The sequence below is a fragment of the Cloeon dipterum genome, chromosome 2 (genome assembly GCF_949628265.1).
Source record: "Cloeon dipterum chromosome 2, ieCloDipt1.1, whole genome shotgun sequence".
NCBI lineage: Eukaryota > Metazoa > Arthropoda > Insecta > Ephemeroptera > Baetidae > Cloeon > Cloeon dipterum.
The window spans coordinates 36,160,467-36,184,148 of NC_088787.1; the positions used below are offsets into that span (position 1 = coordinate 36,160,467).

Here is a 23,682-nt window from a genome sequence, read left to right on the forward strand (position 1 = left end):
GGTGCTGAAGTTGTATGGGTCGAAGTAAAAATGGGCGAGATAAAAGTTTTGGTCGGCTCAGCGTACAGAAAACCAAACGCTCCTGCCGCGTACAACGATCGTTTAATTGCTTCACTGGACAAAGCTGCGGAAGTAAAACATCTGTTTGACGTTTGCGTCCTAACAGGAGACTTCAACTTGGACGCGGACTGGTCTCGAAGCCCGCCGACTGCAGGAAAAGCGCCCGCTGCTGAATTTCTAAGCACGTTTTCTGAACTCGCGCTGCAGCAGCTAGTGAAAAATGCAACCCGCACGACAGCTTCGACGGCGAAAATCCTCGATCTAGCGCTTTGCGATACGCCCGCGTTCGTTTCCAGCGTGGCTGTTATCCCGGGAACGTCTGACAATGACGCTGTCCAGCTCGATTTCGCTCTCAACCTGAGAACATCAAGCAAATCAAGAGAGATATTCGATTTCAAGAACACCAACTGGCCGGCTCTGAGTCAGCAGCTTGAGGGAAAATTCGCCAACTGCACGTTTGCGGGTGACAACGTGGACCGCGCGTGGGAAAAATGGCTGAACTTCTATTGGCAAGCTTTAGCTGAGATCGTGCCCAAGAAACGTGTTCGCCCTGGACGCCGAAGTTCGGCACTGTGGATCACAAAGGAGCTGCGTGTTGAGATGACTAAAAGAGACAAATTGTTTGAAAAGTGGCAAAAACAAAAATCGCAGAGCAGACGCGAGGAATTTTTGGCGGCTCGCAGAAAAGTGCAAAAAGCATTGCGGGCAGCAAGGGACGGCTGGATGTGGGAGCTGGGACGCGGCCCCGGCGGAAACAAGTTTTTCTGGGACTTCATCAAGGCTAAGAGCAAGATTTCCCCTTCCGCCGGTGTATTTCAAATTAATGGTGCGACGATTTCTGAGCCTGAGCAAGTGGCTGCTGCGTTCAGTGAAGTGTTTTCCGGAAATTTCAACTCGGACACAAGTTATTTCCCATTCCTGAGACGCCATCCCCCCGGCCCCCCTCCCCCTACCCTTTCCGATGTGTCGGTCAGTGCTGCGTGTGTTTTCAGCAAATTGAAGCAGACGAAAGGAAATGCCACGGCTGGCCCTGACGGTGTGCATGGCTGCGTGCTGCACAAGTGTGCGGCCGCTCTCGCTCCCAGCCTCGCGCGCCTTTTTAACTGCTCGCTGCAGCAGTGCGCACTACCAGCGGGTTGGAAGACGGCCGCCGTGGTAGCAATCCCTAAAGCTGGGAAAAAGTCTCTTCTACACAACTACAGGCCAATTAGCATGACATCTTTAGTTGGAAAAACGCTGGAAAAACTCGTGCGTGATAGAATTCAGCAATTTTTGGATGAAAATAAAACTATACCAGACTGTCAGCATGGTTTTCGCCAGCGGAGATCGTGCACGACGCTGCTGTGTAAGATGTTGGACAAGTGGGCGGCGATTGTAGACCAACATTCAGGAGCGCACATTCATGCCATCACCCTGGATTGGAAGAAGGCTTTCGACCGCGTACCGCACGACAGGCTGCTGACGAAAATCTCGCATGACGGTGTGCGTGGCAACATTTTGGAGTGGACGAGCAGTTTCTTAAAAGGGCGACATCAATACGTAGTGTACAATGGAGCGAAATCGGAGCTGCAAGAAGTGAGCTCGGGAGTGGTGCAGGGCTCTGTCTTGGGCCCCCTACTCTTTAATATCTATGTAGCGGACCTGCCTGCGGCTGTGAAGTCGCAAATAGCTCAATATGCAGACGACGTCACCCTCTGGAGGCACATCCGCACGGCCACTGACGCAGAGGAACTGCAGGACGGCTTGGATGCGGTGTTTGCGTGGTGCATGAGCAACGGCATGGAGCTGAACGCGGCTAAGTGCCACGTCCTGGACGTGACACGGGCGAAGAACGCGCTGCACACCCGCTACAACGTCGGCGGCACCACGCTGGAATACAGCGAAACCGAGCGCATCCTTGGTGTGCACGTGAGCAGAGACTTGCGTTGGAACAAGCATGCTGATATCGCTTGCGGCAAGGCGGCGAAAGTGCTCTCTTTCGCTGCCCGCAACCTTTACGGCTGCACTCCACGAGTCAAGAGGTTGGCCTACCTGACGATGGTCAAGCCTTTGATGCTCTACGGCACCCCGGCGTGGCACCCATCTACCCAATGCAACATCAACAAGTTTCAGCGCGTGCAAGATCGAGCTCTTCGGTTCGTGCATGGGCGGCACGTGTCCGAAAATGCAAGAAAAGAGCTGATGACTGTCCACCAGCAGCTCAGCCTTAACGACATGACTTTCTTTAGAAATGTCTTGATGGAGAAGCTGACATGGACGCAATGGAGCGAATTATGGTGGGCAGGACAATGAGAAATGCGGACAGCGAGCACAGACTGATTCCTCCTCGAACGCGCACTGACCTTGGATTGAACTCGTTTTCTTTCCGAATCGCGCAGCAGTGGAATTCCCTCCCGTCCGTAATTAAATTGTGTCCAAGTTCCCAGTTTCCCAAGTATTGTAAATTGTATATGATGTCAAATGTGATGTAGATTTAATGTAGCATAGGCTGTAGTGTGGCGAGTGTTTAAAGTAGTGGTAAATTTTGCTACTATTTTATTCACGAGTTTCAGCGGGTTGTTCGCTAGCACTGCAAATGCCTTATTTCTCCTTTCGTGATTTTCATGACTTTAAATGTTTGTAACATAATATGACTTGTTTGGAGAAATAAAACGAATTGAATTGAATTCAGCGGCCGGAATAACCGTTGTGCAAGTACCGTAACCGGTATTTTTAATTTGAAATAGCGAGCTGTGGGTGTGCCTTTGTGACTTAAACAATTGAGCATCGCATCATCGTCATTGTGAATTTGGCTATTGCCACGTGGCACGTGCTTTCCGCGTGTTGATCAGTGAGCGTAATCAATAATTGTCTTGAGTGCCTCATCGACGGGATGGCGAACGAAATTGGTGCTGCTTATCTGGACTGGCAGTATAATTTGAGCTGTGCTGCTGCTGATGAGCGAGATGCATTGAACAGGAGACGGTGTCAGAACGAATGGCTTCCAGGGTTCAATAATGTAAGTTTTGCTTTCATTCCGTTGTAGCCCAATTTAGTGTCTTGCTTGTGAGTTTTGCATGGTTTAAATTGTTAATTAGTTACTGTAATTGTTGCTAAGTGGACTGACAATGTCGTAATTTGTTTGCAGAAGCTACCTAGTTGTTTTTCCGCTCGGCAAATTGGCCAGATCGAAGATTCCGGATTGGCAATGTGAGTAGATTGAATTAATTGTTGATAGCGGAATAGTTGTTAGTTTAGCGTAATTTTATTATGTTATATTTTTCTGCATGTTTGCAATTTATAGCCGAATCCCAGAGCGTCAAGTTGGGTATGAAACGTTGAACAGGCGCTGCAGGGAGCGGCAGCGCCAATATCATATCGTGGACCAAAGCACTAGGAACACACATGAAGGGAGGCTGTTGTTTGTAGCCAGGAGAAGTGTGATGTTGCATGTGTTGAAGGAGATCCCGCAGTACATTGTCGATGCCGAGTCCGAGATCGAATATTGTTAACTCGTAATTTATTTGAATGTTTTGTTAATTTAAGAAATGTGCAATGGCTATGAGGACCACCTGAATTTTTTGGGCACTCAGAATTCGATATTCAAGTATGAGCTCAGGATGCTGATGCCAAGGTACGTTAGATTGTTTTTGCTCCACCAAGGATTGTTGTTTTGTGCCAGCTGACTGTGAAGCAGTCTGAAGCAGATATGCATCCTGTGAAAGCAGCCTATGGTCGCCAGCAGCTGGAGCTAACTCTTGCTCATCGTGGTCCTCAAATTACTTTTCTTGTGGCCCCTATTTTGTTATTAATGGTTCTCTAGTGCATGCATGATTGCATATCGCCCTTGAATGACTGCATTTGTGTGTGAATGTGTGTGTGTATGAATGAATTTCACAATTGTGTCAAACATGAAAACACCTAGAACGTTCCGGCGGAAGGGAAATGTCTGCAGTACCCCCCTTGGAAGCTGCTGAGGGGCAGCAGAGTCATCAGAGTGTGCCAGGCAGTCTGGACGGAGGCCCCCAGTTGTTGACTCTGAGCGTCACCAGTGCTCAACAGTAGATACCCCTGGGCCTGCCGGCAGCTGACCTGAGGTGTGACCTGGCGCATGGAAGGAGTATGGCAAGTAATTTTCCATGTCCCTGGACGGTTTTTGAGGTTTTTCAGCATTGGCACCAGACTGCTACTAGACCTGGCCAAATTGGGTACTTTACTAAAAGGAGCAAGCGATGAAGACATGGTGACCTGTTCAGACCCTGGATCCTCCAGCCGGCGTGCAACATGGGTCGCCCGTATGGACCTTGAGCTGACACCAGAGGTGTACCAGTGCCTCGAAACCACTGTTGGTGAATGGTGTCAGTTCGAGGTCGCTTGCAGGCGCAAATTGGATGGTACTTGAAACTTGAAATTGCATTACAATTTTATTAAAACATTTTTACACTCTAGGAAAGTACCTCGTCAGGGCTCATGAAAAAGGAGTGATAACGTTGACTGAAGGGGACGGATCCAGCCTGGTCAACAGAGACGTTCTTGTGGCCTTGCGCAACCAGCGTTGCAAGGTTCAATTCGAGGCGACCCTCGTTTCGCATCGACTGAGGGTCACGGAAACTGTGGATGCGCTGAGCGCTTATGCAGATTATTTTGAAGGTGGCGCTCTGCAAACCAAGGAGTGCGGCCTGCCTCTGGTAAATTTCATCTCGGAATGTTTGTGCTTGGTTTTTAAAAATGTGGTTGTCCCAACAGGTCCCCCTCAGACACCTCACAAAGTTCAGCAGTTGAGAAGGTTTTTACAACACGGAGTTAAACGACCTACACCCCAGGTGCCATTCTCCGTGGATTCCCGGGGGATCCTCCTAGAACGAGCGAGGGGATTCCCCCGAGAATTGGCGAACTCCTAAAACTATTGAAATCTGCCCGTTGGTGCGATTAAACACATGCATGTCGGTGTCACTGTTCATAAAATGATGATTTAAGAACAAACCCCCCACTTTTTCACCCAAATTTGGGCAATAAATCGACTTAGAACGAGCGAGGTGGATCCCCAGAGAATGATCCCCTTCGAACTCGTTCCACCTCCTTAAAAACGCTCAGAAATGCAGTGTTCAAAGTTTCAGCCAGCCGGTTATAACCGGCATGGCTAAAACCGGTTTTTGCCAGAACGTTTTAGCCGGTTTTAACCGGCACTTTCCGGTTTTTTCCAATTTAAAAAAAAATTACCTTAGTTTGTCACCGTTCACGGTATTGACGGCACATTATGTGACGACAACGGTGTGCTAAATACATTGTTGTGAGACAAAAATTAACAATTTTTAGGAGTCCGGAATCGTCCGGTTACAACCGGTTAAAACCGGTTTTAACCACTGGCATGTCATTTTCCGGAAAAAGACGGCATTTTGCGAACACTGCAGAAATGTCATGATATGAAGCAAAAAGCGATACTAACTTCATATTTATTGATCTTGTTACGCATTTGAGTCATAAAACTTGCTAATTATTCAATTAGTTGAAGTTAATTAATGCCATTCAGTGCGGTGTTTTAAATTTGCCGCGCAACGTCTTCAGCCAGTCGAGTAGGCTCATTGGCAACATCGCTCCCCTCCTCACCTAACATCTGATCGCAATCACCTCGCCCACAAAGTGACAAACACAAACAATAAATAGAAGCTGATCAGATATTATGGTGTTATGGGTTTTATCTTTGATTTTATGTCTTGTGATAATTGGTAAAAGGTGTTTCCCGTCTTGTGTAAAAACCGAGGATGATGCGGAATAAAGCGACGAGGAGGAGGCTGAGGAATAGAGCACGTATTTAAGAAAGGTTGTTCCGGGCTTGCCCTGTCCTTTTTCCCGGAAACAATTTTCCTGCCCTGTTTTTGTTCGTAAATTTGATTTTCTTGGCCTGTCCTGTTCCGTCAGAGCATATTATATATGTTCCTGTTTTTCCTATAATTATTTTTATTTATGTATTAAATTATTTTATTTCAATTTCATAGATTTCAAAATGGTCTTATTATAGCACTTTGTAAATATATAATAACTGCTACTACAGGTTATATTTATAATATTATATTATTATTTATTTATATTAATTATTTATATATACAGTTTATATTTATAATAAGATTGTTGTGGAATATTGTGAACGTCGCAAAACAGTATTTAGTCAATTTTATCATTATCATGTCTCCAGTTATAAATTTTGACAAAAACGTGATTAATATAGACCAAGATTGCAATTGTTCAGAAACTAAATTCCCCTCATGTCCTGATCCTGAAAATATTTTTTTGTCCTGCCGGTATTCCAGGAAAAAGCAGGAATTCCTGTTTCAATTTCTTGTCTACTTGCAATCCGCTCTACCGAGGAACGTGAAGAGGAGCATGGTGAAGTGAATGAGTCATTAATATTTAGAAATTTGCTATACATTTGTGACATAATTTATTTCGTGCATGAAGGGAAATTTAAAAGTAAACAAAAGATGTCGGGATTTACTTTAAAAACAGATTTGAATCAATAGAATACCATTTAAAAAATAAAACAAGTAAAAGCTTCTATTGCACTAAATCAAAATTTAAACGTCTTGTAAACTAGTTAAAATACAAAACACTGAAGAATTGAATGATCCAAAGTTTATTTGATTATTAAATTCTAAATGTTGTGCCAGGATTAGCGCATATATAAACAAAATTTTCTGCAATTCCTAAAAGACAAATTCATTACCTGTTTCCAAACCTCAAACATTGTCAGAAAATTTAAAATCATTTTTACTACAACAGATGATTAATAGTAGTAAACTGGGCAACAATTTTACATTTTCATTTTATTTCATCACTTTTCACAAATTCAAGTCTTTATTAAAATCTGATCCACATTGTGCGCTGCATAATATGATGTGAGCATGTGAGCCCGTTTAAGGGTGAGCTCACTGACGCCATCGGCAGTGACGTCGAAGTAAAAAACAGCTTGTACATGGGGTTTACGAGCGTCATGCGCTTGAGCAAATGACACTCCTTGATGTGCTCGCAGTGCCCGCGCTGCTTGTAGATGCGCAGCTCCTGGCCTTAGGTGCGAACCATGATTACGAGCCGGCCGTCAATGTCCACGTCGGCCAGCTGCTCCTCGTCTCCTCTCCGGTAGCCTGGAACTCGGAATGGCCCTATAAATATTTGGAATATTTTGATTTAATTTACATTAACATCATATGAGTATAAGGGTGTGACTGATCTATCCCAAATTTAAAACCACCCCTAACTCACCCCCTTCAGATTTTTCAACCCCCTGAAAGTGGATTTTCATCGTTTTTTCTAATATTTTTGGTAACAAGAAACTGTCAAATCAATTCAAAATAGAGTGCTGATCAATTCATTTAAAGAGGTTGCATCATAGAGTGTTTCCAAGACAAAATAATTGGTCCATGAAACAAGGATTCCTGCTTTTCCTGGAATTTCAGCAGGACAAGAAAATTTGTTTTCAGGAAAAATATACTGCAAGTGAAGTGCGAGCTTTTCTAGGATTCACTAGGAATTTTGCTTCAGAACAATTCCATAATGTCTATAATAAATTAATTTTAATTAGAAAAAAACTCGCACGACGACAGCGTGAATTTTCAATTTGATACTGTTTTATAACACAAGTCTTTACTTTCTTTCATGTGCTTAAGTATTGTCCACAGTGTACACAATTTTACTCATAAATCTTACATTAAAATCATATCTTTATACTAATTAAAGTGTTCTCACAAAAAAGCATTTTACTTAAACAAAACGCTTATAAAAAATATCATTTTTCCGTTTTTTCTGCAATTTTGTGCGCTATAAGCATTTTTTTAATATTTTGTTTGATTTTTTAATTTGCGTGAATGCATTTTTTTCAATGTATAGGGGCATTAGATTAATTATAACGAACTTGACATAATAGATATGACCAGACACAATTCAAACACTTTGAAAATATATACCAGCCCGTTGGCTCGCATTGTTAAGGCACTCTCAGGAGTGTCAAAGCAATGTGAGGTATTTGAGCAGTTCGGAGATCTAATACTGGCTACCCAATGTCAGAGATGGCAAAAAGTGGTTAGTTGAGTGACTCGAATTGCTCAAATTGCTCAACGGGCTGGGAGGCGCACCGGCGCCGACTCGCTACTTGCTGGTTTGCACCTTTCCAGCATGCGTGATTTGGCTTCACGGGACAAATGTCTAGCGTTTCAATGCAGTCCTCGGTGCAGAGGCAAGTGGCCCTTCAGTTGGCTGGGTCCCTGTGCGGCCTGGTGCGCCCATGTTATCCGTTCGCGGTGTTATTGGGACCCGGGTTTCAGCATTCGTGCTAGTGCAGTGCGCGCCCTTCCCGGTCCTCGGACGGACAAGGATAAAAAGAGCAAAAAAAAAAAAAAAAAAAATATCAAAATGGAAATTTTAAAATAATTAATAGAAAACATTAGTTTTTTAAATTTTGATTTTAGAAAATTAGAAATTATGCTTGAAAATTGTCCCATGATAAATGGGATCAAAGAAGAAAATTTTAATTTTAAACAATTCTACTTCAAGAACGGAAAAAATGCTAATTTTCATATCTTGTCATTTCTGCAAGTTCAAATCTCGGGTTCTAACCATTACAATAGCAAAAACTACCTACCATGGGAATCGTTTTGACCTAGCCTGCACAACTGAAAAGTTTAGAGACACTTATAGTCCACACCTAAATTGCTTAATTTCAGCCCCCTCCCCCCGTAAAAAATTAAACAAAGTTGCTTGTAAAAACTGACATTGAGTTTTTGGTGCACCATAAAACAAAATCGATTTCAAGGGATTTAAGGGTTTACTGTTCACTAAAGTGTTTTCGGGGTGACAAGGCAGAAAGGTCAAGGTGGAATGCATCATCAATATTTTACGATAACTAATTTTGAATTAACTCAAAATATTTTGGGAGACTTAAATTATACAAAAAAAAATTTCATTGGGATTTAGGGGTTGGATTATAATAGTTTGGGGGTTGAAGCGCGTCAACAATATTAAACGTTTTTGGCCTTTTTTGAATCAATTTGACAATATTATATGGTCACGGAGAAATATAAAAAACTTTAAAATTCATTTTCAGGGGTTGAAGGGGTTGTTGGGCGATTGAAAGTGAGTAACATGATAAAAACCCCTAACAAAATTGAACAATAGAACATTTTTTGAAATCATTTCGACAATTATTTGGTTATCCGTAGTGTTAAAAACGTAGAAATAACTTTCAACAGGAAGAAAAAGCCAGAGGGGGTGAGTTAGGGGTAGGTAGAAAGTTAATGTTAAATAAACATACCATTTCTCACATTTTGTAAAAATTTCATGGTAGTACTCCTATTATTCGAATTTTAACTAGTCAAAAACAATATGCTCGGTGAGAAATGCGGGACAGATTTGGATTATTTTGATAACGGCTGACATTAGAATTTTCAATTATGGCCACTTTGTGCATGTGCATGGTGGCTAGAAAGTCAACTACAATATTTTTGGATTTTTGGGAATAAAATTTCGGTCTGAAAACGACTAAAAACATCGTTGGGTTCGCTAAACGACTGAACGCTTACTCTCAAGGAATAGCCATTAATTAAATATTTTAGGAATCACCCTTAATTATAATTATTTTTGGGTTTCCTCACCTGACTAAGAGAGGAAGTAGTGAACTGGACTCGCAGGTCAGCGCTGTGATGCGTCTGTCGTGCTAAAGCGAGTAGACGACGTCAATCCAAAAGAGGACGAAACCATCAAGCCAGCCGCCCACTGCTGGTTTCAAAATCGTCATTCTGACCACCATAGGTCGTTGGCCTGAGTGTAGAACGCGTTCCGAGCGATGATTTGAGCGCCATTAGGGTTGTAGGTGAACAGCACCTCTTTGACCAGGCCTGGAACTGCTCGCCCGACAGACTGTGCAGCTTCAGGAAGAACATTGAGTGCGCCGCAGCGACGCCACCAGCAGGCACCGCTCGCCTGGCAATAACAAAATCCAAAAATTAAATATTTCTTCAGGTGCTAACAAAAATAAAAAAATAATATCACAGGACACGTACTTGTCCTGCCACGCTGGTTTGCCAAAAACTCTTGCTCACCTCTTGAAAAAGGACAGCAGATATTTTTTCTCTTGAACCCAACATATATCCAGCTCTTTGGTGCAACGCTTCCACTCTTCCAAATAATGTGCCATAAGCTGTTCTGTGTAAGATAAAATAAAAGCCTTAATTAATTGTTTACACTTAAGCAGAATTAATGAAACAAAAATAATATAATTCGTCGTGGTGCAGTATAAACATTGCACATAGCTCAACAACGAAACGCGAATTTCCTTGTTGCAAGAAGAAAAGGGAAACAATTCGACACTGAAAGTTTAGGGGTTTGTTGAGCTGTGTGCAATTTAAATGGAACCAAGACGAAATTAAAAATAATGTAAATCAAAATCGCATGATAGATACATACATACTAGTAAAATTGAATGGATAAAATCGCATCTGGCAAGTTTCTTGCACAGCTGTGCGTAAACTGAACGTAACTCACCTTCTAAATGAGGATTGCGGACTTAGGCCGAGACGTATATCGTTGCTGAATTAGCATAAAATCGACAAAACCAAATTCACAACGAAGATAAACAAACCACAGGCCAGCGTGCTCGCCATTGTAATGCTAACAGGTGATGAGCGCTGTTGCCACGCATGCCCGGCAGAAGCTTGGCGCGAAAATTACGCCGACTGATAATGATGAAGTTTATTCGGCCGCCGAACGCATTCGGCAGTGAGAAGGTTAATTTTATCGATTAATTATGACATGAAGAGTTGTTTGGAGGCTAATATAATGTAAATATCTCGATTTTTTTGTGGTGGAAAGTGGTGGCTGCGTCCCCCGCGAGGTGGATCCTCCTAGAATGTTCTCTCTTATATTTTCGCTCTTTATGCTCGCTTTTATCGTCATTTTCGGTAACAATGTTACGAATAGTAAAGCTCTAAACAATATTAATTAACTTCGCGTGACTTTTGCGTAAGAAAAGTCAACTTCTAAAACGGTGGACGCATCCCCCGGGATTCCCCCGGTGGATCCACGGAGATTGGCACCTGGGGCAGAAGCAGGCTGTTACTGAGATCCTTCAGCATCGGAGACCACAAACCCTTTAACTCGTCGTGGGTCCACCAGGAACTGGGAAGACTGCTACCTTGGATGAGGTGGTTCTTCAAGTTGCAAGGAACCATGTGGAGGACACCCCTCTCGATGCACTGTAAGTGTTTGTCTTTCTAAATGGCTCAGTATACAATCTAATGCTCTCCAGGATTTACTACGTTCTTCCGATAAACTTGGGAGTCAAGGCCACTGCCGACAGGCTTCTTAAAATTGGATTCAAGCCAGACGAGGTGATCGCGCTGTATTCCGAGACGGAACATCTGAGGGGGACAAATTTGGCCACTGGAATGTCCCAGCGCGCGTACCGGGTGAATCACCTGCCGACATCCTGCGTTGTGATTGGCACCCCAATCTCCATTGCGCGGATTGGTCATACTTTTGGCGAGAGCAACCCACCATCACTCCTCGTGGTAACGTTCTGTTTTAACGTTTTTGAACTTGTTGTGACACATTTAATTTCACAGCTAGATGAGGCCGCTTACATGAAGATCAGTGAGGCCTTCGCCCTCATGACCTGCAACGGCGAGGCGGTCCAGACAATCCTCGCCGGGGACCGGAAGCAGCTGAGGCCCCGTTCATTTAGCAAGATCGCCGAGTCTCTTCATGGCAAATTTAGTATCTTCGACCTGACAGCAGAAAACGGTTATTTCAAGGATGATGGGTAATTTTTATTACAAAAATTGTTCTTTGGAATTTATTTTCTATTTTGCAGGATGAGGCCAAAGGTAGGACTGGGGGTGATGCTCTGAGAAAATTACCGGGCGCATGAAAATTTGGTGAAGGGTGTTTCAACACTTTCTTACGAAGGACTCATGGTACGTATTGTGCATTTGTAGTAACAATTGTTTTCTGACGTTATTTCAATAAAGTTCCCTGCACCAGTCTCGGCAATCAGTCACAGCTTGATTTTGCTGCGCCATGGACTCAAGACACTTGGACTTGACGCTGACAGGAATCCCCTCCGCTGGGTCAACGCCAATGGACTAATGGAGCGGGATGTGATGACATCCTCATTGTTCAACCTCGAGGAGGCTGATGTGGTGGCCTCTGTGGTATCCTCCCTCTTCCGTTCCATCCCCCCGAATCAGATTATGGTGCTGGCTCCATACAGGAAGCAGGTAAAATGCGTATAGCAATTGCACTCGGAATGTGACCTAATAATTTTTTTAATGTTTGTTTCAGGTTGTTGTGCTCCGGGAGAAGCTGCCGTCCACCGTCACTACGTTCACTGTCGACGAGGTGATTGGCCAGGTACGGCCAGTGGTCGACGTGTCCCTCGTCCGCAGTGAACGTAGTGGGCCCAACGCGAAGAACCATGGGGTAGGATTCCTCAAGGAGCCGAACAGGGTCAACGTTCTCATTTGCCGTGCTAAGGAGATCGTGATCCCGGTCGGCTCCAGGAACCACTTCCACAACAGCCGCATCAGCTTCTAGCGCATCCTGAGGACCCACTCCGAGCCCCTCCCATCCCAATTTTAAATTCGTGTGCGAGCATTCATATTCCTTACATTTTTGAACATTCATGCCCTCCTTTTTTGATCTCAACATTAAACTTTTGTACACTACAAACACGTCCGGAACAATTTTTTTCTCTCGTTACCTTGCAAAGTCTTCTTAGCCGTTGTATATTCATTTCGGATTGACGACATTGGGAAACACATTTTGATGAGCATCGCAAATAATGATCTTGATGAATTACCGGTACGGGTTTTAATTTAACAAGAATACAATGTAATTCAAACATTTCGCTTCTTAGGGCGTCCCCTTTTCTTCTTAGGCTGCAATTGCTCCACACTGGAACAAGAATGTGCTCGGTTAGATACGAACATCAGTAGTAACTTTTAAAAAATATATTAGACCTGCGATTTGGGGGCTCATTAATGAACTTAATTTGAGACGTTTCATTATTGGGAAAAAGGAGTTTGCGAATGGTTGTTGTTTGATGGTGACCCACTCCCTAAAGAAATACCTCTTCGTTTTGGGACGTCCGCGCTTATTGGGCACCTGTTTTTTCTCAATCAGTCCTCCGGCACCATCATCACTTCTTGCCAGCGTACCAACGCGTTTCCTCCCTCCACTACCGTTTTTGTTTTGGGCGCCAAGTGGGCGGCCTGGGCCTCTTTTCTCTGGCTGTGTCTGCGTGGACAGGACGGCCTGTGCCACCGGATTACTGGTGTCATCCACTGATCTGCAAGGTACTCTTAGTTTTGGAAATGGAGTCTGAGGGAATCAATTACCCTGATCCACTGTCAGCCGAGGTGCTGCTCTCTGCGGTGGACTCGCAGCTGCTGCTGGCAGTTTCTTCCTCACTAACGTCGGAATGCGCCTTCCTGAGAGTGTTTATTATTATTATTATAATGATTATTATTATTATTATCATTAGTGAATCATGCCCCAGTCGCAATCCGTTGTGTTACATTCTCTTCGGCTTGCGCAGAGCGGGTTTTATCTTTTCTTTCACTTTATTCTTGCTGCCAGGTTTTCGTCCTCGGCGTTATTTATTCAGCTGCGTCTCAGCCGCAACCTCGGCCTCTGCTGCTTCTTCATCCGCGTCCTCTAAGAGAATGGCATCTTGAAGGTCTTCCATGCTGAACCTGAGGGAGAAGAGCAGCAAGCCAGTTTTAATCAACGTTCTATCGGTAGACAAATTTGGAAAATTAACCGAGTTTGCCATCGCAGTGGTTATATAAGGAAAACCGATCACAAATAAAGCATCGCATGCACCGGCTTCACCGCGGTAGCCTCTGATTGTAAGAAACCATCGCTAGGCGCGGAAAATATTACGCCGCACCAATATGTATCAGAAAAAGAAGCTCGCAATTAGGATTTCAAAATGGATTAAGAGCTTAAAAATATGTTTCCTTATTATGTATAGTAAAAAAAAATTAATCTGTAAATATTTCATTTTGCATCAATCCAAATCAAAGTCAGGGTTAAATTAATTGATTAAAATTAGGAGAACTCTAACAAAAATTAAGTTGATAACACAAAAATACTGTGTTATTTAAACAAATAAATTTGGTTTGAAGCCACTCACAGTCTCTTCTAAATGATTTTATATTTAACTTTTAGTAAAAATAACGTAATTAATTATAATCTCTGTTCCTGTTTGGTAAATCTTGTTGCTGAATATAGCTAAAATTATTCTAAAATTCAAAATATAACAAATAAATCAAATTCGAATATTCTGCGCAAATTTCCACCGGAATTATGAGACTTTTGCTTTGCAGCAAAATTAATCTAGCTCTGCTCTTTAACAAGTCAAAGCGGTACGTACAAGATCGCTGGCTATCATTAAAAAAACATTTTTGCTCATTTCCTCGCTATGTATTTTATTGAATTGAATGATATGTAACAGATATGATTAAAAACTGAATTCTCCATCTTTCTTTCAGTATGGATTTATTCAATGAAAATCAGTTTTGATTAAATAATCTTAATTTAATATTTTAAAGTCAATAAAAAGGCTGTCCTGCCTCATGCAATCAAATATAAAAATTTTAAGAAATAGGTGTAATGTCTACGAACAAAGTTCAAGTGACATTTTCCTGAGCATTTTGTTCGTAAACCCAAAATTAATTGAAATAACACTGAAAACAGGAAGAACACGGAAAAATATTTGGCTTAGTTTTCCAGCAACAAACTGTTGGGTTGAAACCATTTTAGACAATTTGAGATTAGATTTTCATTTTCTAACGATTTTGATCAGTTTTAACCTCCTCCGAGGTCAAGGTCAGCCGCTGCCCTCTTGATGAATCAATTGCATTCGTTAGAAACTAGCACTAAAATAAACATAATTTCTTATTCGTTCTAAATTTGCTACAGTTTTTGGAATCCTCAAATTGAAACCAAAGTGTCTTAAATTTTAAGTGAAAATAAATTGTGCGGTTGCTGCACTGTGCGCTCACTATATTATATTATGAGGGCAAGGTCAAGGTAGATTTCCACGAAATGCTCCAAAAGCCTAGACAACCAGATGTGCACGTGTGCAGTAGACAAAAGAAGTTTAGGACAATGGACTAGGGATCCTCCGCGCTCAATTCAGGGTGGTATCGACTCTTCTCTGCACACACACGACATCTCATCCACTCACATCTTTTGACCTGTTGGGAGTAGACGTGTCGCCTAAGATGCCCCTCAGCCATTCAGCCTTCAACCACACTGAATATCGCAAGTATTTGATTGTTATAATTTTAATTATTAGTACGATATATGCAAATGAAAAATGATTTTCAACGTTAGGACTCTAAAATTAACTTTATAATCATAGTTTATTAGGACAATTTACGTCATTTTTTATGAAATTCAAATTTTTATCCAACCTTGAATACAAAAATCACAATTTGTTGTGGATTGACCTGCTCGAGTTAACCGCATTGAGCAACTCCGGGCAAATTTGGACAAAAGCTACACTGTGGCGGTGGAAAGATCATTACCAACATGCGAGACAAAAGGATCGCCAGTTTCATCATCACAGACGATCAGCTTGTGATCCGCGTGGTAAAAAATTTTGGCCTGCAGCAGGAAACTGGCAACAACGGAGTGCAAATCAGCCGGAGGAACATCCATCTTCTCTACGCTTTGTACACCGCTTTCAAGGTGCATCCAGAAATCCCCGATTTGGTGACCTTGCTAAGAGACATTTGCAAGCGTTCCGTGTGGCAGGGACTTCCCAGCAACAGACCGGCCAGCAAGAGTGACAGAATCATCGAGGTTATTCACACGATTTGCGGTGGGGAGGAAAACAAGGTAGATTTCAAGCGGCCAAACGACGTCATGACCCTCGGCTCGCTCGTCCGACAGGTGGCGAGTGAGTTGCAGCAGGAGCGGTTTGAGGACGATGAGGAGCGGAAAGTGTGGACCGAAGAGTGTCGCATGCTGATCAAGTACATGGAGACGAAAAGGTACCGCATTTGCACAACCACAAGGGCCGCCAAGCAGAAGAAGACGAACGAGAAGCTCCACAAGACTCACGTTTCTCCTCAGGACCTCCAGCTTTACAACGCCCACCTCGAAACGATGTGTAGTGTAGCTATCACCACATTCATCTCCTGAAAGCGAAAAAACCGTCCGATATCGAATTTCACTACAGGACCTTGGCCACACACTTGAACTTGGCTTTCTGTTCGTTAAATGCTCGCAGGGCTACTGAGGTGAGCTACGTTACACTGCAGAACTACGAGCAGAGGAACAACTACTCGGGCAAGAATAGTGTAACGCTCTCCAAGGAACAACAACAAATTGCAGAACGATACGACGTGTTGACCTCAACCGGAAAATGTTCCACCAAAGTTTTTTTCCTCCTGAAACCGGAATGGCGCGAGTACTGCTGCACCCTGGCGGACAAAGGAGTGCGTGCTGCTGCAGGAATTCCAGACGATTGTATCTACCTGTTTGGCACAAAGAACGGCAAAGCGATGAACTTAACGATTCCTCAGAAAGCAGCGGCCGAAGCGTGTCTCGCCAACAGACCTACTGACCTCAGGGCTCGTGCAAACAGGACCACCTTCGCGACTACCCTGGGCCAGATGCCATTGAGCAGACCTGCGAAGAAGCTCTTGTGCCTGTTAATGGGACACTCAATCTCCGTCCATGATCACTACTACGATCTTCCGACTGGCCTCGGCTTCAATCTCATGGTCGGACGAGCGCTGGAAATTTTCGAGGGCGGCGATATTCAAAAACAGAGGGGCACAACCTTGGAAGATGCTGCGGAGATCAGAACAACCCCTGTCCATGCTGCCAGTGCTGAACCTGATGACAAGTAAGTTTGGCTACACTGGCCCCAAAATTTTTCTATTTCCCGCACTTTATCCGTGAAAAATCGCATTTCATGTTCTCGTTGTAAAACCGATAGTTCAAATATCCCAATTTTTAACACATTGATTGACACCACATTGATTGACACTTACGCAATTCTCGGTTAATACATGAATTTTTAAAATTTCAGACTGTTACGCCGGTAGCTTCCGCAGGTGAAGGGAAGCTCCGGCTCAGGTCCCATCAGGGCTGGTACTTCAGGGTATTGCTTTGGCCTTTGCCTCGCTGACAGTAGTAAGGGAGAGCAGTGAAATGAAACACGTCTTTTCCCAGTGGTGTCATAAGACTAACTCTATTGTCACTGTTGCCAACTTACAGTCATACAATAATAATAGTAATCAGGCTTACCATTTCTTCCCCCCCCCCAAAAAAAATTTAGCGTTCGTCTTAGACTTTATTTTGGTAACATGAGCAATTTATTTAAATGTTTATTCAGACTTTTTAGTTTCAAACTTGACTTACTTTTACTTCACACTTACTGCATTACAAAGTCCTTGAACTTTCCAGGCAACTTCCTCTCTCGGGCAGGCCTGGCAGGTGTGGGTGGTTGGTTTTGTGTAGCTTCTGGTGGGTCAGGCGCAGGCACATCTTCTACTTCCTCCCACGCAGGCGGCAACAGGATGGGAACCTCAGCCCGCATGGATTTGGCTGGAGATGCAGCCACAGGTGGAGTAGGAGCTGACACAGCCGGCACGGATGGAGGGCGTGCATTCATCTTCACCTGGTCCAGATGGCGGTCGACAAGGCCGTCCGGGGTTTCTGCCAGTACACGACGGGGGCCAAGCAACCTGATCAAACGCGCTGGCTCCCACTTAATCTTTGGGTCCTTGTAGCTGCGGACTACAACAGGTAGACGGGGAGGGAGCGGCTTCTGAAGCACAGGCACAGCTTTCAGCATGGTTTCGTCGCGGGCAGCCACTCTGGGCTTGGTTTACCTGAGATTTAGCCAAGACAGTGACAGGTCGTCTGCCAAGGTTGAACTCTGCAGGCGCAATTCCAGAGGTTGAGTGCGGCGTGGAGTTATGGCCTAGGAGGAAGCTGTCCAGGCGCAAGTTCCATTCAGCTTCAGGCACCTTTTTCAGAAAATTTTTAACTGTCTGCACTCCTCGCTCTGCAACTCCGTTTGTCTGGGGGCTGTAAGGAGGAGAGAAAATCAGGTCAATGCCATTATTTAAACAGAACTGCTTGAAATGTTCTGAGCGGAACGCCGGTCCATTGTCAGCAACCAGGGTGTCACACATCACACAGGCCTTGAACGCGGAATAGTCGGCGGCAGAAACGAATGGCCGTCTCGGAGTCCATACTTTTGGTCCTTTCAGCGTCTAGCCAACCAGACAGACCGTCTGCAGCTACGATGAAGCTAGCGCCGCGACGCACCTCAAGGAAGTCTTGATAAACACGACCCGAAGGTCGAGTTGGAGTTGTCCAGGGAATGATCGGCGCCTTTGACGGTGCTTTATTGAATATCATACACGGCTGGCAGGCAAGGCTGACAGCCTCGATAGCTTCATCCATGCCGGGCCAGTAAAAGAATTGTCTGGCCAGCGTTTTCATTTTTTGATGGCCATTTGGCCAAAATGGTTCACGTGGAGCATGGCCAAGACCGATGGACGCAGCTGCTCAGGCACCACGATCCTGTCGGAAAAAGTGATCACACCACTTGCAGATTTAAGCTGCGGCCACCTCTTCTTGTATTCCAGGAACTGGGCTGGAAGGGTTTTAGGGTCCGCGCTTTTGATTAGTGCATTTTTTAGGACTTGCAGATTTTGGTCCTCACTGGTGGCTCTCTCCATCGCTTGCAGCGAGATCAGGGTTGCGTCAGGAAGAACGTTCATGAAAGTGACTCTTGGAGGGTCACGTTCGTCATTATCTTGTTCATCTGCAGGCAGGGGAAGTCTGGAAAGAGCATCAGCATTACAGTGCTTCTTACCAGGCTTGTACTGGATGGAGAAATCAAAGTCACGCAGGAACAGACAGTATCTAGTTAGCTTGGAGGAAAGGTCTGGGGAAATTGGCTTCATTTTGCCAAAGATGCCAAGCAGAGGCTTGTGATCCGTCACAATTTCAAACTTGCGTCCCCAGACGTATTTCTTCAACTTTTTGATGCTCCAGACGATAGCCAATGCCTCTAGCTCAATTTGGGAGTAGTTCAATTCTGCCTTCTGGAGAGTACGGGAGATGAACATAACCGGCTCTTCAGTTCCGTCCGCTTTCAGGTGGCTCAGAATAGCGCCCAGGCCACGTCTACTTGCGTCACAGGAGAGACGAAGAGGTCGCTCAGCATCGTAGAAAGTCAGCGCAAGGGCGTCGAGAAGGTTAGCCTTGGTTTGCTCGAAGGCTCGTAGGCATTCTTCCGTCCAGTTAAAAGGAGTACCCTTCTTAAGCAGCCTGTACATTGGAGAAAGAACAGCTGCTTTATTTGGCAGGAATCGGTCGTAATACGTTACGAACCCGAGAAAGGCGAGCAGGTCATCCTTGGACTGCACCGGCGGCATCTCTCGGACTGCTTTTAGCTTGTCCTCGGTAGGCAGGATTCCAGAAGGAGTCAGGCGGAACCCGAGGTATTCAAGTTCTGGAACAGCGAATTTACATTTATTCAGTTTCACGCGCAGGCCGTATTTGATGTAGATAGAGAGAACAGCGCGTGTCCTCTCATTCAGTTGCTCGGGCGTCTTGGCATACACGAGCAGGTCGTCGAAGTACACGAAGACCCCTTTCAAGTGAGCAACCAATGACCGGATAGAACTTTGGAATAGAGCTAGGCAAATAGACAAACCTGGAGGCAGACGCAGGAACTGATAAAGCCCCAGATGAGTGGTGACTGTCAGGATCTTGGAGGACTCCTCGTCAACGGGGAATTGGAGGAATGCGTGTCGCAGGTTCAGCTTGGTATATACGAATCCAGGTTTCACCTTAGAGAGCACGTCGTCCACGCTGGGAATGGGAGTCGTCGCCGTCTTGCAAGAGGGATATACAGTGGCGCCAAAGTCAGCGCAGAACCTCAAGCTGCCGTCGCTTGTACGCACCCAGACAGCAGGGGTTGCCCAGTCACTGTACAAGACCTTTTTCAGGACCTTCTTCTGCTCCAGGGTTTGCAAGACTTCAGAGGCTTGGTCCTGAAGCCCGTAAGGCACGGTGCGAGCAGGAAGGCGCACAGGAACAGCGTCGTCCTTCAAAGGCACATGGACTGGTGGTCCTCTAAACTTCCCAAGTTCAGGTTTGAAGGCTTCCGTAAGATCTTGCAGCTCGGGTGGAATAGCAGACACGTTGAAAACGTGGCTGCTAGCAGGAAGGGTAGTGGGAGATTTCCTAGGTTCCTGAAGGCCTGGGATAGAAAGCTTGATCCCCAGGGCTGGGAACCAGTTTCTCCCAAGAAGGGCAGGGCCATTACCTTGCATGACTAGCAGATCGAGGTCACATGGTGGAAGATTCTTGGGGTGAAGACGCAGGTTGACCTTGCCAACTGCTTGAAGTTCTCTGCCCTGACCCCAGGCTGTCATCTTCACAGCACAAGGTTGAAGAGCTCGATGATCAGGGAAGAATTCCTCGAAAGTGGACCAGCCGACCAAGGAATAGGTCGCACCGCTGTCTACTTCCATAGGCAACTTCTTGCCGTTCACACCTACGTGCAGGATGTACTTTCTCGTGGAAGTGGGGTCAGGGTCAGCAGCTTGTACTTGAAGGAGGTAGTTGACCACGGCTTCCGCGTCCTCCTCCCCTCCGTCAGCATCGTCTGCATACGACTGCTGAAGGAAGTTTGCAGAGTTGTTCCTTGCAGAACGACAAACTGCCATCAAGTGGCCCTTCAAGCCACACTTTCGGCAGATTGCGTCTTTAAACTTGCAGTTAGCGCGGGCATGACCAGACTTGCCACACGTATGGCAGTTCTTGAAACGAGCAACAGGTTGTCCATCCGGAGGCTTATCCGGGCTCCTGGTTTGCGATCTTGGATTGGCGGTTGACCTTTCACTTGCAGCAGGACTCACCTTCATGACGCCGCTGCTTTGTTGAATACTTTCGGAGCTGGCAGCCGCCTGTTCGTACGCTACAATGAAACTGGTCACGTACTTGTAGTCCAGCTTATCGTCCTCCTCGGCGAGAAGCTTCTTTCTAATGTCCATATTTTGAAGGCCGGAGATAATTTTAGGCACCAGAATCTTGTCACGAACAGCGTCGTCGTCGAAACCAGAGCGCGAAGACAGTTCTACCAGGTCAGCGATGAACTCGGTAGATGGCTCGTCTGGATGCTGAACTCGTCGGAAAAACTGATCTTGATAGTCGATGCGCTGCGGCTCGACACGACGGTAGAATTGTGCAAATTTGGCTGTCAGATCAGTGAAGGAGGTGGTAGTCACGTCTTGCCCGGCGAAGAGCTTCAGAATGATGCGAAAATTTTTCTCGTCCTGGCTGTCGATGAAAATGTCTCGCTTGTCAGCATCGGTAAAAATGCGGCGAACTTTGAAATGCACATTCCACCGCTGCAGGTAGTCCTTGAAGCTGAAGGGTCCAGACGGGTCGAAGGGAGGAACCCTGGTTCGGTCCATAAAGGCAAACGAAGGCCGTGCGCCACCGCCACCAACATCGCCGGGAGTAGCGTCATCCGTCGCCATCTTGGAAGATTTGAAAAGCAGCGGAATAACTTGCGTGATAAACGTCAAAATCCTCGTCGCCAGTTGTTACGCCGGTAGCTTCCGCAGGTGAAGGGAAGCTCCGGCTCAGGTCCCATCAGGGCTGGTACTTCAGGGTATTGCTTTGGCCTTTGCCTGGCTGACAGTAGTAAGGGAGAGCAGTGAAATGAAACACGTCTTTTCCCAGTGGTGTCATGAGACTTACTCTATTGTCACTGTTGCCAACTTACAGTCATACAATAATAATAGTAATCAGGCTTACCATTTCTTGGAAGAGGCTGCGGAGATCAGAACAACCCCTGTCCATGCTGCCAGTGCTGAACCTGATGACAAGTAAGTTTGGTTACACTGGCCCCAAAATTTTTCTATTCCCCGCACTTTTTGAATGTTGTGGCTAAGCATGTCCCTCTTTGAATAACGACGGATGAGCCAAATCGGACCTTTGACCAGAATAAAATGTTTATGATATTTTCTGGTGTTAATGCACAATTTAAAGTTTGCGTTACAGAATTGGGGCCATTCAATCCATCAGTTGTAATGTGCGCTAGCTGCTTCCCTTTGCTTGCATATCTGCAAGCGCACCATTTCTCTTCTTCGTTGAATATCATCGTAGGTGCAAAAGAGGAGCCATCAAAACTGCATTGGTGATTATTTTTTACTGAGCTGCAAGTTTCTTAGAGTGAATGATAATTACTAGAGTTTGCAGAAGAATGAGGCATCTGCAGATGCTTCTGGAAGAACATTAATGGTATCACTGAGGGCTCTTTTTTGGACATTATCACAACCTTTAATTTGGATCAACTCATTGGGCGGTCCGTTAAGGTCAAGAATCGTATCAATTCTTCTGTGTGGAGAAAGCTTGTTAGATATCGGAATGATTGATCAGTAAATGCTTACTGCAGCACTGTGATGTGGTAGATAGCTGGTGACCTGAATGCAAAATCTTCTGCGCTTACAATCTTACAGAGTTGTTTTCCAAATCGGGATATGTACCGACCTGCCTCATTTTTGATAATTACCAGGGCAATTGTGCATCAGATGTATGCGCAGAATTAGTCACACAATTATTATTATTATTCTGTATTTATTCTGGATTCACAGTAATACACAAGACCCGACGGGCCTACAAAAGAGGCCAAGTCGGGAAATGGCGCCTAGACAAATCAGAATAGCCGGGGTCGTCTCCGAAGGCGGGTTCAGGGCGCCGGTCCTCACTGCAATCTTGGTCCCACGTAGCCACCATCCACCAGGAGCCGCGAGGCCTGTTCGACTGATCAGAACGATGGCCAGGAACTTCGATGTCAGCGTGGGCTGGTTTTCTCAAAGTTGACTTGGCTGAGTTGGAAGCATGGTGAGCAGCCGGGCGTTAGCCAAGGCTTGACGCTCTTCCACGCTGGCCCCCAGCAACTCGTCAGGGAGATTTGGCGCTGGAACTCGAATTCACTCCCCCGGCTGGTCTTCTTCGCAGACTTATGAGCCACCCCTCGTCCGAAAATGAATTTCTTTCTTCAGGAGTGCCGGCTGTCGCTCGTTTGATGGCAAGGTTGAGGGCACGGCGGGGTCGACTCTGGGTCGTCCCAAGCTGAGATCCCTCGATGGTCGTTGCGGTGGCCGGTTTCTTGGACGGAGAGCCGCATCCTCCGGCTAAAGAGGACTCCTCTCCGCCAAGGCAGAGCCCCTCGGCGCGATTCTGCGATGTCGCGAGCGAAAATTCGCAGGGTGCCGTTGGCGAGCTACTCGGCGCTTGTTGGTCTTTGCCATTGTTGCTTTGGTGGAATCGTACTCACTCGCCAGTCAGAACTTCTAAACCAGAATTTTGGGCCGAAATTTTGTTCCCCAGAAGAAATTTTGACGTCGATCGATGCGGCGTGAAAAGCTGAGCAAGGAGATGCCAGTTTCTTCCAGTCAAAGTTCAACGTCGGGGCCAAAAGGGGAAAATTCTGAGGAGCGAATTTGAAGTGCGTCCGTTCTTGTTGTCGGCAACAATCGGACCTCTTATTATTATTATTCTGTATTTATTCTGGATTCACAGTAATACACAAGACCCGAC

At 45.2% G+C, this 23,682-nt stretch overlaps 2 protein-coding genes and 1 long non-coding RNA gene across 5 annotated transcripts; 1 reads left to right on the top strand and 2 right to left on the bottom strand.

Moving 5' to 3' along the window:
• Positions 1–5,561: 5,561 nt before the first annotated feature.
• On the bottom strand, positions 5,562–11,033 carry LOC135936389 (uncharacterized). Of its 2 annotated transcripts, none has more exons than XR_010574329.1 (4): positions 10,570–11,033; positions 10,089–10,230; positions 9,681–10,008; positions 5,562–7,196 (listed from the first exon to the last, which is right to left on the bottom strand). It is a non-coding gene; the product is annotated as an uncharacterized LOC135936389 (long non-coding RNA). The 2 variants fall into 2 exon arrangements; XR_010574328.1 differs by having other exon boundaries at positions 10,128–10,230; positions 10,570–11,028.
• A 99-nt stretch (positions 11,034–11,132) lies between these two features.
• LOC135937690 (putative helicase MOV-10) lies at positions 11,133–12,635 on the top strand. Of its 2 annotated transcripts, XM_065480876.1 has the most exons (6): positions 11,133–11,281; positions 11,333–11,594; positions 11,649–11,845; positions 11,897–11,999; positions 12,054–12,302; positions 12,367–12,635. In XM_065480876.1, the coding sequence occupies exons 4-6, from the start codon at positions 11,997–11,999 to the stop codon at positions 12,616–12,618; spliced, it is 504 nt and encodes a 167-aa protein (XP_065336948.1). In that variant the 5' UTR covers positions 11,133–11,281; positions 11,333–11,594; positions 11,649–11,845; positions 11,897–11,996; the 3' UTR covers positions 12,619–12,635. The 2 variants fall into 2 exon arrangements, 1 of the variants encoding a protein (XP_065336948.1); XR_010574527.1 differs by having other exon boundaries at positions 11,133–11,594.
• A 4,844-nt stretch (positions 12,636–17,479) lies between these two features.
• LOC135937598 (uncharacterized) lies at positions 17,480–18,519 on the bottom strand. The gene is made up of 3 exons (XM_065480756.1): positions 18,251–18,519; positions 17,940–18,138; positions 17,480–17,875 (listed from the first exon to the last, which is right to left on the bottom strand). Exons 1-3 carry the CDS (start codon positions 18,517–18,519, stop codon positions 17,480–17,482), a joined length of 864 nt encoding a protein of 287 aa, XP_065336828.1.
• Between the last annotated feature and the right edge of the window lie 5,163 nt (positions 18,520–23,682).

Coding starts and splice junctions, on each gene's coding strand:
- LOC135937690 (XM_065480876.1), top strand. Junction 12,303..12,366: donor TGGCTCCATACAGGAAGCAG/GTAAAATGCGTA, acceptor TGTTTGTTTCAG/GTTGTTGTGCTCCGGGAGAA.
- LOC135937598 (XM_065480756.1), bottom strand. CDS start 18,519: ATGGATGAAGCTATCGAGGCTGTCAGCCTTGCCTGCCAGCCGTGTATG. Junction 18,139..18,250: donor CTATTCCGCGTTCAAGGCCT/GTGTGATGTGTG, acceptor TCCTCCTTACAG/CCCCCAGACAAACGGAGTTG. Junction 17,876..17,939: donor CTGTCTTGGCTAAATCTCAG/GTAAACCAAGCC, acceptor CCTGTGCTTCAG/AAGCCGCTCCCTCCCCGTCT.